The 14018-nt window shown below is 39.3% G+C and overlaps 1 protein-coding gene across 2 annotated transcripts in view; it reads left to right on the forward strand.

The window, feature by feature from the left end:
• The first annotated feature begins 1473 nt into the window (after nucleotides 1-1473).
• Nucleotides 1474-14018, forward strand: part of evla (Enah/Vasp-like a) — a 55571-nt gene continuing 43026 nt past the window's right edge. Inside the window, exon 1 of one of the 2 annotated variants that reach the window (XM_028437590.1) lies at nucleotides 1474-1884. In XM_028437590.1, coding sequence (XP_028293391.1) covers nucleotides 1880-1884 — 5 coding nt within the window. In that variant the 5' untranslated portion in view covers nucleotides 1474-1879. Of the gene's footprint in view, nucleotides 1885-10808; nucleotides 11131-14018 lie in introns of those variants that run through there. The other variant, XM_028437589.1, reaches the window with a different exon arrangement.

Below are 14018 nucleotides of genomic sequence, written 5' to 3' on the forward strand. Positions count from 1 at the left end.
AACTTTATTGATACAAAAGCCCAGGTCACTAAACAGTTTCCTTTGTATGTGTTTCCCCATGTAAGCTCCCCACTGCTCCTAATGGGATCGTATAGGATTCCAAAAAAAATCCCTCCACTGTAAGAATAGAAAATGTTATCTAAGATAAATAGCTCTATACCAGGATGCGTGCACACACACACACACACACACACACAAAACTGGCTACTAAGAGGATGCTGTTAAATGTTGGGTTAAATTGTGAGATGATTGCCTTCCTGTACGGAAAATTAAAATTAATCAATTACCAAATCATACTGAATAAAAATAAATATTTTGAATATGTTACAGATAGTTTCTCTTCTTTATTAGAAAGGCCTTCTATCACATCACATAATACCTAATTTTTACACACTAATAATGACTGGGTGTTTTACACAAAGGCTGAAAAAGCTGGAGTGCAATAAAGTGTCTATAAGTCACAACCTAAGCTGACCCATGCCAGCGAAAGATAATTAGATTTTTCAGGAAAACAATGAAAAGTAATACATTACACAGCTGCAAATAAGTGTGTTGTCTTCTAATAAATAATAGTTTTCACACAAATCCCGTGGACTTTTTAGGCGGCTGCGCCACAGTGCCCCCTATTGGTACGCAGCTAGGAATAAAGAAGAACGTGTACATCAAAATAATCGACAAAAGATACGGTGGCTGGGTAGGGATGGGTGATATGGACCAAAACTCATATCTCAATATTTTTTCTCAAAATGGTTATATACAATATAAATCTTGATAATTATAATTCAAATGAGGTCTGGCCAGAAAGACAATTCTGGGTTTAATTTGCTGATGCAAAATGCCACACAGGCCCATTTATTATTATTATTATTAGAAATAATAATGAATTAGATTTCATATCGCGCTTTACATTGATGTGCATTATTCTTTCACTCCACACACAGTGGTGGTAAGCCACTATTGTAGCCACAGCTGCCCTGGGGCAGACTGACAGAAGCGAGTCTGCCATAGTGCGCCATTGGTCCCTCCAACCAGCACCAACCCTCACTCACACACCACATTCATACTAGCTAATGAGGGTAAAGTGCCTTGCCCAAGGACACAATGCCTTTGATAGAGTGGGATTTGAACCCCTAACCCTTTGGTTATTGGGGACAGCACGTGTGAGTGAGTTCCATAGTGTGGCTTGTTTAGAGGAAGGTCTGGGTTATCCATCTACCTGTGCTTTTCTGAGAAGTAACTAAATCAGCCACTTCTAAAACAAGAATGTTGATACAAAATAAGACATAAAAAATATATGTATATCAATCAAAGCGATATTGTAATTTTCTGTATCGCCATAAATAGAAATCTCGATATATCTTGAATCTCGATATATCGTCCAGCTCTAGTGTGTGGATGATCACTGATGCACCGGGTGGAGCAGCAGTGCTGACGCTGCCTGTAATTCTAGTCTCTACCGCAGGTTGGCAGCACTGAGCTCACTCTGCTTTAACACACGCTGTGTTTGCATTGACCCTTAAATCATTAAATCTGTGAAGCCAACCTACAAAAAAAAAGGCTCCGAATGGGACTAAAACATGGCATGAAGGAGGCGGCAGACGGACAGCTTTCCACCATTCCTGTGTCATTAGCAGCTCATAGCGGCCATGGACCTCAGCAGCAGCAGCAGTGTGTGTTCAAAACGGGGACAACGGAGCACAAAGCGGACCGCAGACACCGCTTAGCGTCCCTGTAACACGCCTGAGACACACTAAAGACTCTCATAAGGACCGAGCGGTGGGGAGGGGGGCCTGCTCATCGAAGTGGAGCCTGGAAACAGCGACACAGCAGCGGATACAGCCGTTAGCCTCCGTCGGCGCCTTGTCGTTAAAGGGGCAAAATGAGGTAAGCAGACCGCACCGTTTGACGCGTCATGAACAGATGTGGCCCTCCACCTGCGGGGCCACATCTGGATCCACACGTTCAACCGGCCTGATTAATCACACCACAGCTGTTCATTCATCCATTCATCCCCACCCTGTGTGTGTGTGTGTGTGTGTGTGTGTGTGTGTGTGTGTGTGTGTGTGTGTGTGTGTGTGTGTGTGTGTCCGTCCTCCCCATGGTTCATTTTCCACTACACCGCTCACTTCCATGTTTTTTTGTGTGTCAGTGCTGGACCCACCCAGCAGGTCGAAACCAGCATCCAGACTGGTTCGCGTTGTCATGGGAACGACAGCATCCTGTATAGCGGAATAAGAGCTCGTTTGGTTGAATGTGGGATGGATGTGATGGATGGATGGAGGGGTGAAACAGGATAAGTGAGGGCTCCCATAATAACCAGTGCAGCATAAGAGGGGGTGTTTATTCTGGTGGTTGCCAGGCAGGTTAACAGACACCCACCCCCACCACACACACACACACACACACACACCCTGTACTCCCCATGTAAAGCCCTTACTGTGTCTTCTGGCTATGGTTGGCATGTTGAGCCTTTTTCCTGCTTATGCTGGCTTGGGTATGCAGTATGCAGTATGCAGTATGCACAGGCCTGGATCTTTCCCTGCTGCAGTCACTGTATTCTGTACTATTTCTGAAACAGTCCTTTTTATAATTCTGCTTTGACTCCCTCCATGTCTGTGAAGCTGCAGCCTCGTGCACAGCCCAGCTTCATGGCTTCAGATTCACTACTACTGCACTCCATCATCACCAGCGTAGTCAGACAGAGCCTTGGATTTAAACAGACAAAGATCTACAATCCAGTAATGGGGAATAGATCTTAGTCTGAGCTGGAGTCTCACCACAGGGAAGGAAAGATTGACATGTTGTTGCTGCTCATCTATAGCTACTAACCTGTAGGAGAAACAAACTGGTGATGGAATGGTGTTGCAAAGAGAGCCAATGACACACCAGCATGATTAGCATGATAAGCACAGCTCGCGGTAGCACCTCGTAGTGTGAGATTATTAGCTTTTCCAAGGAGGTCATATTTTCACCACAGTTTATTTGTTTGTCTGTCAGCAGTTTTACGTCAAACGTACGTAACAGATTTTGACAAGATTTTAATCATAGATCTTACGACATGGAAGATTCTAGGGCTGGGTGATACAGTATATCGAGATTCAAGCTATATTGAGTTTTCTATTTTGGTGATATAGAAAATTACCATATTGCCGTGGCCTATATCAATATTTATAGCTTGTTTTGTTTTAAAATACTTGTTTTAGGAGTTGCTGCTCTCTCTACCTCTCAGAACAGCATAAAAAGCACAGTTGGATGGATCACTGAGTGCGTCCTAACCCAGACCTTCCCCTAAACAAGCCACACTACAGAACTCACTCACACGTGCTGTCCCTTAGAGGAGAAAAAGCCAAAAATGTCACATATTTTGCAACTGTTTGTTAATAAATGTGCCTGTGTGGCCTTTTGCGTCAGCAAATTTAACCCAGAATTGTCTTTCTGGTAAGAATTCATTTGAAATTAAATTATCAAGATCTATCGACATTTTGAGAAAAAATATTGTGATATGAGTTTTGGTCGATATCGCCCAGCTCTAGAAGATTCCGTTCGATTTTGGAGGGGATCAGCATTAGGGGTGGGAACCACTGGGTTCCTCACAATACAATACAATACAAAGCTTGCGATAACGATTATCTCATGATATGACGATACTGCGATTATCAATATATTGTCAGAAATCAATCTACGATAATCTATGACTAGGGATGTAACGATTAATTGTGAGGCAGTTAAAAATCGATTCATAGGTATCACGATTGACATCGATACTTTGAAAATTGAATTGCAGTACTTTTTTAAACAATATATATTTATCCCTTCTCTTGTCCAGCAGTGTACCGGCGGGCGGAATCTGCTACTATTTTCTTTCTGGCCGCCTTCTACTCTTACATGTTAATGTTACATGTTAATAAATGATTCATTACCCCTTTAGCACCGAACGAATATCTGTAATATTACGTGAATATCTGTAAAAGTCACATTTTTCTATTAGCTCTGTCTCCTAGCATAGCATCTCTTCTTCACTGCTAGATTAGCTGCATGCCAACCGACCACTGGGTTACCAGCGCCCTCTGCTGGTCCAAACAAATATCTGCCGTAAATCAGTGCAATGATGGGGTTTTTTTTAAAAGTCCAATTGTTAAGGCACAAAATACATTTTCAGTTGCACTTTTAAAAAGAAAAAGAACTATTATGCAGTTTTGCATTGTTTACTATAGAACCAGAATTTAAATTAATAGGTTTCTTCTTCATTTGTATTATTCCTTTATTTATTTCATTCAAGATTTATTTTTAGATAAATTGCATTGTTTTGAATAGTTTATCAATGGATTCTTTTGACAATTAAAAATAAAAGGAATATAATGCAGTATTTTCTAAAATAAAAAAATAAAGGAATATTTTTCAGTCATCATTTGACTACAGTCCCATTTTGTAAAATAAATCGTGAGAGAATCGTATCGTGAACCCAGTATCGTGTATCGAATCGTATCGGGAGTTGAGTGAATCGTTACATACCTATCTATGACATAACAAGAAAAAAAGATTAAGTGAAAAAAGAATTTTTTTATTTTATATCTGAAAGACAATAAATTGAAAAAGTGTCCTATGAACAGTGACAATATTTTAGTGCAACATTTCTGTAAATAAGTGTCAACATTTCAATGAAAATGAATAAGTATCTCCAATAGTACTTTCTGTAAACAAAAAATAGGGTCTTTTTTACCAGTGACACCATTATAGTGCAATATTCCAGTAAACAATATATTGGTTCCTTCAACAAACAGTGACGACATTTCTGTGAAGACGTACCTGCACATTTTAGTGAAAAAGCAGAAAAGGTTTTGAAAAAAATAAAATAAAAATAAATAAATAAATAGCGCGAGCATATCGATAATCAGTGGTGCGAAAAAAAAAATTGCCATATATCGCCGTATTGAGATATTGTCACACTCCTTATCAGCATCAATATAATGATTCTGGATCAGTTTCAAATATCAAAAAAATTGTATCTCATTGTTTGTAAAATGTCGTAAATTTATATCTTGGTTCGTTATTGGCCGATCTTTATCAAATATGACAGTTGTGTTGAGTTGGTTTCTCAATGACCCCACCAAGTTTCATCCAGATCAGATCTGGATTGAGCATTTCATCGTAATTATTTTTTTTTAAAAATAGGGGTGTCATGCATTTGGATCTACTGTATGGTTATTAATGGGAATATCTTTTTTTTTTTTCTTTCTGAGCTTTGATTGTTATTAATCTTGGTACCAGGATCACTGATCCAGAGAACTGGTGCCAATATCTGCCTCAGAGGAGATGTGGTGCTCCTGGTAAAGGGTGGTAGTACTTTATTGTTTGGTTCTTCCATTCATAGATATAGATAGATAGAGAGATTCCTATATGCACTATTTTAGGAGCCTTTAAAATAATATTATTAAAAAGTAAATAAAATCATTTTGAAATCTTGCCTCATAACTGTTTTTAAAAAAACCATAAATTTATATCCATCTCATTGCTTGTCCTCGTGGTCCTCAATGACTGTTCACTGGAAATCCAACCACACGATAAAACACACAATTTTTTTTTCAATCCAAATTCTTTTGATATTGAACATAGATATTTCTCCCCGTAGTCTTTATAAGAGGTCATAGGTTAACACTACATAGTGTGTAGTTCACTTTCAAATGCAATTGAAATATCGTAAATGTCCGACTGATTGAGTGACGTGTGATGTGCATTGTTTTTTGGAACTATAACTCAAATATTGTTTCTAAGTGTATGAATAAACTTTTGTTTTTGGATAAGAAGGAAAATAAGAAAAATAAAATTGTGATAATAGTTACTAGGAAACTGCAAAACCGCAATATAAATCAAAAACCCACTATGGAATCAGGCCAAAAGCATATCGTCCCAGTGCTATAATCTATATCTGTATGAACAGTGTTGAATGATTTAAACAGTCAGTCTCTGATCTGGGTTAATCGTTAGAACATTGTTCATTATCACCACATGTCAGCGTTGCACAGCCTTACTCAGCACAACAGGAGCGAGCGTTCCACAAGGACGCTTGAAAATAAACTGTTTCTTCAATTATTACTAAAATAAAATCCTTCATCACTTGGATAATGTAATGACTCAAACTGGAATTTGGGCCAGCAAGAATAAGATGGACTGAATGTTAATCAGTTTAATATTTGTACTAAATAGATATAATGTCTTTTTTCAAGTATCTGAAGTTATTTTACACAACACTAGGGATTTGAAACCCACCCAAAAGGTTAGGAATGGTCCAATCAGCCCACGTCTATGACACAACTTCTCCATTTATTTGCGGCTTGCACTTGTGTTTTATACAAACGTGCACCACATGTTTTCTGGTAGAAGACATTTTTCTGGAAGAATCCATCTCTGTATGAACGTTGCCTCCGTGGGAGCTTTTTGCTTTTAGCAACATCTGGATATCTTGTGTTGAGGGCTCCCCTCCTATAATTCACTCACTTGTGATAAACATGTAGCAGTTCTATCCTGACTCCTGACCATTTGCTTGGACGGTCACTTTCCTTTGTGCTTCCTGTGTCTCATCTCGTGTGTGTGTGTGTTTTTTTTTTTTGATGACAAACACCTCGGGGGACGTCTTAAATCCCTACAGAGCAAGGCGAGGGAAATATTTCAATGAGATCATTTGTTCGGCCTGGCTGCTTCCATTGGAGTGTTTATGCAAAGGAAAGCTTTCTTTTTAACAGACACAACCACATCAGTCGTGATGTGCACAGTATGGAGAATTGAGTGAATCTATTTTTAGTCTGGGGTGTAAGTGGCTTTTATTGTCACATCGTCGTCTTCTCATCTTTGATGGACTGGTTGCTCTCATTAAACACAGTTGATACTGTGTGTGATGGTTAGAAAAGGTGGAGCAGAGTGAGTGTAGAGGGCACACAGCGAGGAGGCGTCTGCCTGTACGATTAATGCAGGATCACGTCTCAGGCGTTCATCGTGGTGACTCATTGTGGGAAATGTAGAGGGAGAAAGTGCAGTCACTGGAAGGTGAAATGCTGAGTTATGCACTGAGCTCCAGGCTGTGAAGTCTGAGCGAATCACGTGAGCCATAGCGTCAGTCACTGCACTATACTTCTATTTGGGCCTTTCTATAGAAATAGATAGGATAGAATAGAAACAATAAAACACTGTGGCTGTGTTTGAAATGTCATACTACTAACGTACTCATACTAAGTCTGACGTCAAAATTAGTAGGAGTGTGACGATATCTCGATATATCGCGATATTTTCCCACACGATCGAATATCGATATGCTTGTGCTAAGTATTGATTTAAAAAAAATATATATATTATTATTTATTTATTCATTTATTTTCAAAACCTTTTCTGCTTTTTCACTAAAATGTGCAGGTACGTCTTCACAGAAATGTTGTCACTGTTTGTTGAAGGAACCAATATATTGTTTACTGGAATATTGCATTATACTGGTGTCACTGGTAAGAAAGACCCTATTTTTTGTTTACAGAAAGCACTGTTGGACATACTTATTCATTTACATTGGTATGTTGACACTTATTTACAGAAAAGTTGCACTAAAATAGTGTCACTGTTCATAGGACACTTTTTCAATGTATTGTCTTTCAGATATAAAATAAAAATAGTATTTTTTCACTTAATCTTTTTTTGCTTCTTGTTATGTTATAGATTATCGTAGATTGATTTCTGACCAATGTATCAATAACTGCAGTATCGTCATATCGTTATCGTGAGCTTTGTATCGCGTATCGTATCGTGAGGTACCCAGAGGTTCCCACCCCTAAAAATTAGTATGCATTAGGTTCACATTAGATAGTATGGAAAGATTGAGTGCACAAGTAATACCAGGATGTGCTGTATACTATTATGGCACATGTGTCAAACTCATTGCCCGGGGGCCAAATTCGGCCCGCCCAAGAAAATAAAAATGACGGAGAAAACATTCATCATTGTGTGAATGAAGCTCAACAATATTTGCAGGGGCTTAGAGTTTTCCCGGTGCTTCTATCGCATGATTGCAGTCATTTTTAATGTTAAACATTTGAAAACAATAAAAATTCCTTCAAAATACTTAAGTTTTCCCCAAACATGACATAATTTTTACCCTAATTAAGTAGAAATTAGTCACAAAATCTTGGACATTTAACAATAATAATAATACATCAATTTTATATAGCGATTTTTTTTTTGGACACTCAAAGACACTTTACACAATCAAGGGATCACTCCACAGCAAGTGGTGGAAGGCTACTATTGTAGCCACAGCTGCCCTGGAGCAGACTGACCAAAGCGAGGCTCCCATAGTGCACCATCAGCCCCTACGACCACCACCAACACTCACTCACACACTACATTCATACCAGGCAATGTGGGAGAAGTGACTTGCCCAAGGACACAATGACAGATACTACTGGAGCGACTGTCCCCCACTGTGACACCTGGAATTCTCAGGGGTTTTCCGCGGGTTTTATAGATCAAATGACCTCATGTTGATATTCTACTTGGTCACTTTCTCACTTAAAATGCTTTCAGAACTTTCAAAGGTTTAGAAATAAACAGATATTTAGTTTCAGTGTGATTTGGATTTTTTATTGTTGTAGGTTCCAAATGCATCTTGGGAAACTTGGAAATATACTTCAGTGGGAACGGGTATCATCTTTACCATTGTATATAGTAGACTGTATATACTCATTGAGTTTGTAGTGTATAGTGTGGAGTATGTCATTTTGAAAGCAGCCTCGGTCTTAACTTGTGTTAATAATTTCTACATAGAGCAACAACAGCCTGTCTCCATGTTCCATACCATCCATAGGACAGGATTAAATGTCCGTAACATAAAAAGCTCTCCTGTATCCCTTCATAATCTGCACATTTTCCCATACATGATGAAGCTGCTTTATGACGTGTCCTTTGGCATGATGGAGAACGAACAGTATCAGATGACCTCACCACACACTGAGAGAAGTATTTACAGCTCGGCATTTTCACTCTTTTCCCACTCCCTGGCTTCCTGTGAATGCAGAGTTTTATCTCCCTCTGACTCACAGTTTGAAATGGCCAACTAACGTAATATACACTACAAACTCAATGAGTATATACTAGGGATGCACCGAAAAGAAAATTCTTGGCCGAAACCGAAAATCGAGAATGAAAAGCCAAGGTCGAAAACCAAAGGCTAAATATCTCCGTTAATTCTTCACCTTTGAAAGTTCCAAAAGCATTTTAAGCAATAAAGTGAACATGTAGAATATCAACATGTGGTCATTTGATCCATAACACTTGCATCACGGACCGTGAGCCTACACGTACAGTAACTACAGTCTCTACATGACACAGAAACATAAAACACGCTTACGAGCCTCGTCACCTCTGCTTAAAAAATGCCTTAGTGCTCAGATGTATTAAAATAAATCTGCTCCGTGAGTCCGCGGACAAGTTGGCTCGTTTCCAGACAAGCGCACATGCTGACCACACGCATCATCACAACATCCTGTTCCGGTCGGCTTTTTTCTGTGAGAAAAGTGTTTCAGCCGTGTTTCGGAGACTCGCCATTGTGCTACTGACAAAACTTACGGTTAACTTCAAAAAACTATTTACACATTGTTTAAAAAAAACTAATGGAAGACAAGAAGAGATGCTTTTGTTTTGAAAAGGGAACGTTTGATTTTTAGCTTGAAGTCGGTCCCAGGACGATTTTACGTTCCGCTCGCAATGCATCATGGGACAGTTGAGTATGACTAGTGTGCCCTCCGTGCAAAACCTAAAAAAATCTCCCGATATAGTATACATCCAGGTATTTCTCGCATACTCAATCTTTTCATACTATCTAATGTGAACGCACTACATTCCAATTTTGACATCAAACTCACTCTACTGTTTTACACATGCTCTACTCTTCCCAAAATCTGACTCCAAGTCCAGTGCAGTGTTTCTCAAACGGGGGTACGTGTAAAATTAAGTGTCAGTCTTGGTCCCACCCTATGCGTGAGCAAATAAATCAGTGTTTTTCAACCTTGGGGTCATGTAGTTTAAATGGTGCCGCCTGAAATTTCTGAAACTTTTGATTTTTTTGAATTATTCTTTTTTTATAATTAAAACAACACAAAAATGCTAAACAACTGTATGAATGTTGTTCAACTAAAATGCAGTAAAAAAAAAAAAAAAATATCTGAGCTCAAACACGATCAAACACTAATTGTAGGAAGAAAAAAAAGTTTTTAGGGTCGCCAAAAAAAGGTTTGAGAACCACTGTTCTAGCGGACTGGGTTGCAGATTTCGAGTCGCAATGCAGAATAAACTGTTTAGTTGAGCCAGCTGGTTGGTCACTGGAGAAAAGTCAGGATGAAAACCACAAACATCAGATGAGATCAATGAAACCTTTGTTAGCCGAGCTAAATAAGACGGTTCCATGTGTTTCTGCTGAGAGCTGGAATGCTGTGTCTGTTATGAAATCAGAGCTGAATGAATAAACTTGTGCGTTGATGTTGTTTCATCCTTTGGAAGTCAATGACTTATTAAGGCCTTAGAGCTGGAATTAATTTTAGAAACACTATATTCAGATCTTTTGCAGTAGTTTTAGCAGCCGACTCAAAAGAAAGCACTTGTGTCTCCAAATAGGCTAACATGTAATTTTCATCCAGTGGAAACGATTCCTCAGAGGTGGAAAGATGGTGGTTCAATGCTTAAAGCAGCGAGAGGTGACTGGTCCACGCTGGTCACATGCTCTGTCTCTCTCTCTCTCTGTCTCTCTCTCTCTCTCTCTCCTTCATTCCCTTACTCATCCCTTCTCATCTCTTTCACGCTCTTCTTCCCTCTCCGTATCTTTATCAAGGCGTAGCTTTGTTTTTTTTTGGCGTTCTGGATTTCTTAGAAAGAAACTCCTGAGATGTGAATGAGGAGGACATGCTGAGTTACTGTAGCCGTGTTTTACAGCATGTGCGACGGCGCTCGCTCGTCTCAGGCTGACACTTCCCCCTCTCCTCCATAATCTCCCCTCATACCTTCTGTCATTCTTTGCTTGAGGACTGGGCTGCTATCCCCTAACCACCCCCCACCCCCACCCCCCTCCCTCACTGACATGTATTCCCTAGACGATTTCAGGTAAGGTGCCACAACCCTTCATTTTTACTTCTCTTTTTCTCATCTCTGTGTTTTTGGGCTGTGATGTAGGTATTTTTGTCATTCTTTAATGTGTTTAAAGCAGGGGACACCAGCCTTTCTGAAACTGTGTGCTACTTCATAAGTACTGTATAGTAGGGCTGGGCAATATATCGAGATTCAAGATATACAGTATCCAGTTTTCTGTTGAACTTTTTGATTTTGTTATCAATTTTTGTGTAATTTAGAAGAATTTTGTGGAATTGCTTGTGAGAGATTGCAAGATATATGGAAAACATTAGAGTTGTTTCCACAAATAAATTGCAATTAATTTGAGATATCTACAACTGAATTATTTGGTAATTTCCACAATAATTAATGTTTTCTTATTTCTACTGTCGCCTGCGGGCCAAATTGGATGTTCTAAAGGGGAGATGGGCAACTTCTGTCAGAACGGGGTAACAAAAAACGGATCCGAGGGCCACATTATCAACTTTTATGTCAGCATTTAGAATAATGACGTGGCTGAGCATTAATACAGGAAAGATCAAAGGGTTTTGCCTTTGTAGTCACTCCTTTTGCATGGGGTTTTTTGTGTGTTTTGTTTTTTTATTTATTTTGTCTATTTTCTTGTCAATGTCACATTTGTGTTGCATTTTTGAGTCATTTTGTGCATTTCTGTTAAATTTATTGTGTTATTGTTATTGTTTTGTGTCATTTGGTGCGATTTCGTTGGCTTTTTGTGTGTCTTTGAACTCCTTTTGTATATGTTGTTGTTTTTGTAGTCATTTTGTGTTTCAGTGGTTGTTTAGTGTGTCTTTGTTAAGCTTCATATCACTTCCAACTTCCTGAATTATAGTTTTGTTTTGGGGGCTGCACAAAATTAGACCATGGGCCGCATCTGGCCCCCGGGCCACCAGTTGCATATGGCTGCTCTAAAGGGCCAGATTTGGCCCCCGGGCCTTGAGTTTCACACAGGTGGTCTATATGATCATTTTAGAGTCGTGGAAATGCATTTTTGGGGCTTCTCTTAATTGAATATATTCTGGATTGGCCTCCTCTGTGGAGCCCATCTTAGGTTTACATGTTCTTGAATGCAACTAGCATGAGTTGGAAAGAAAAGCAGAGGAAAATCTCCTGGAGGAGCTGTTGACTCTCCCTCGTCTGTCTTCTTATTTCCTCCCTTCCACCGGGGGTTTTCTTTGCCAGCTGTTGGAGGAGCTCTCTGATTGGCTACCCCAAAGCCATCTTTCACTGGGGGTTCAGTCCTGGGAAAAAAGGGCGAATTTTGTCCTGCATTGTCGGTGTGTGTACGCTCAGCTGCTCTCAGTCACTCAGAAGACTGATCATGGCTGATATGTTGCATGTGTGTGGGAAAAAAAATGGACACTGGAAAGCAGATACACACTGTGCTTATCTCTGAGTGACAGAATGAGTGGGACTATCAAAAGCCAGATGATATGTGGACAGAGGCGTAATATGGCCCCGGCAGATTACAGCGGGTCAGGGTGTTTTGGTAAGCTCAAATACAGATGTGCAGCAGAGGAGATAAAACCAAGCGTTTTGCAGATGATAACATGCTATCGGGTAATCTAATGCACATGCTTTATAAATGCAGCGCATCAAAGATAAAACAACACTTTGCGTTGGCCATTATTATGGAAAGACGTCATAGATTAGGGGTGTCAAATTCATTTCAGTTCAGGGGCCAAATACGGACCAGTTTTAACTCAAGTGGGCCACAGATTTTAGGGCAATTTTAACATCATTGTGCTCTAGTTTTCAATATCAGTCCCTGCTGGATCTTCACTTTAAAAAAATATGGATTTTATAACAAATTTTTGTGTAATTTAAATGAATTTCATGGAATTGTTTGTAAGAAATTGCAAGATTTCTGGAAAAAATTAGACTTCATTTTACAATTTGCAATTAAAAATGACTGCATTCATGTGATATCTACAACTAGATTATTTGGTTTAATACAAAATATTTCATGTTTTCTTTGTCCTGCTGGCCGACTATGATGCTCTAAAGCAGTTTCCCAACCTTTTCTGTCTATTGTACCCCCGAGACCTCTCTTCAGATTAGGAGAACCCCTTCGTCACTCTAATTTAGTAACATTTCTTTGTTACTAACATGTTGTTAACATGTTGGCGTTTGAAATCTCCTACAGCTTGAAAATGTCAACCGAAATATCAATTTTGTGCATTACAATTATTGTATATCAGAGAATATATTTACCTCAATTTTTTGTAATGTGAATAACATGTTAGTAACAATTTAGTAGAATATTAAGGCCACAATATTGTTTATTCTATTAATGCCATTTATTGTCAATGGGTGGAAAAAATGTTGGATGATCATGTAGAGTGTCTGAAATAGGCTTAAAAGTGCTGTCAGCATGTTGGAAATAGATTCATCCAAGTACCCCCTGCAATGTGTTCAAGTACCCCTAGGGGTACACGTTCTAAACGGCCGGATTTGCGTTTGACACGTGTCATAGATGTAAAATCCAACATCCAATAAAAGCACAAAACCAGCATCATTACTTTGATGAAAACAGCTCAGTTATTCCCTTTCATGTCCTCTCTCCTCCTTTTTCTGACACAGTTCACCGTAAATAACACGAGATACAAAGAACAGCCTGTGATTCTTTTTTACACCCTAAGAAGTACCAGCGGTAAATGTCAGATTTGGTTCAAAATGTAGAAAATTTGGCGTCTCTTGAAGTGTCCTTTTTCTTCACCCAATCCTATTTGTGTTCTCGCTATGATCTATTCCTCCAAGTTGAAGTGGTGTTTCCCTTTAAGGATCAGGATTAGCGACACAACGAGGACCGGAGATCACTGAGGAAGGTGGATTGAGGAGGAGGAGGAGGAGGAGTGATGGGG

The sequence above is a fragment of the Gouania willdenowi genome, chromosome 22 (genome assembly GCF_900634775.1).
Source record: "Gouania willdenowi chromosome 22, fGouWil2.1, whole genome shotgun sequence".
Taxonomy (NCBI): domain Eukaryota; kingdom Metazoa; phylum Chordata; class Actinopteri; order Blenniiformes; family Gobiesocidae; genus Gouania; species Gouania willdenowi.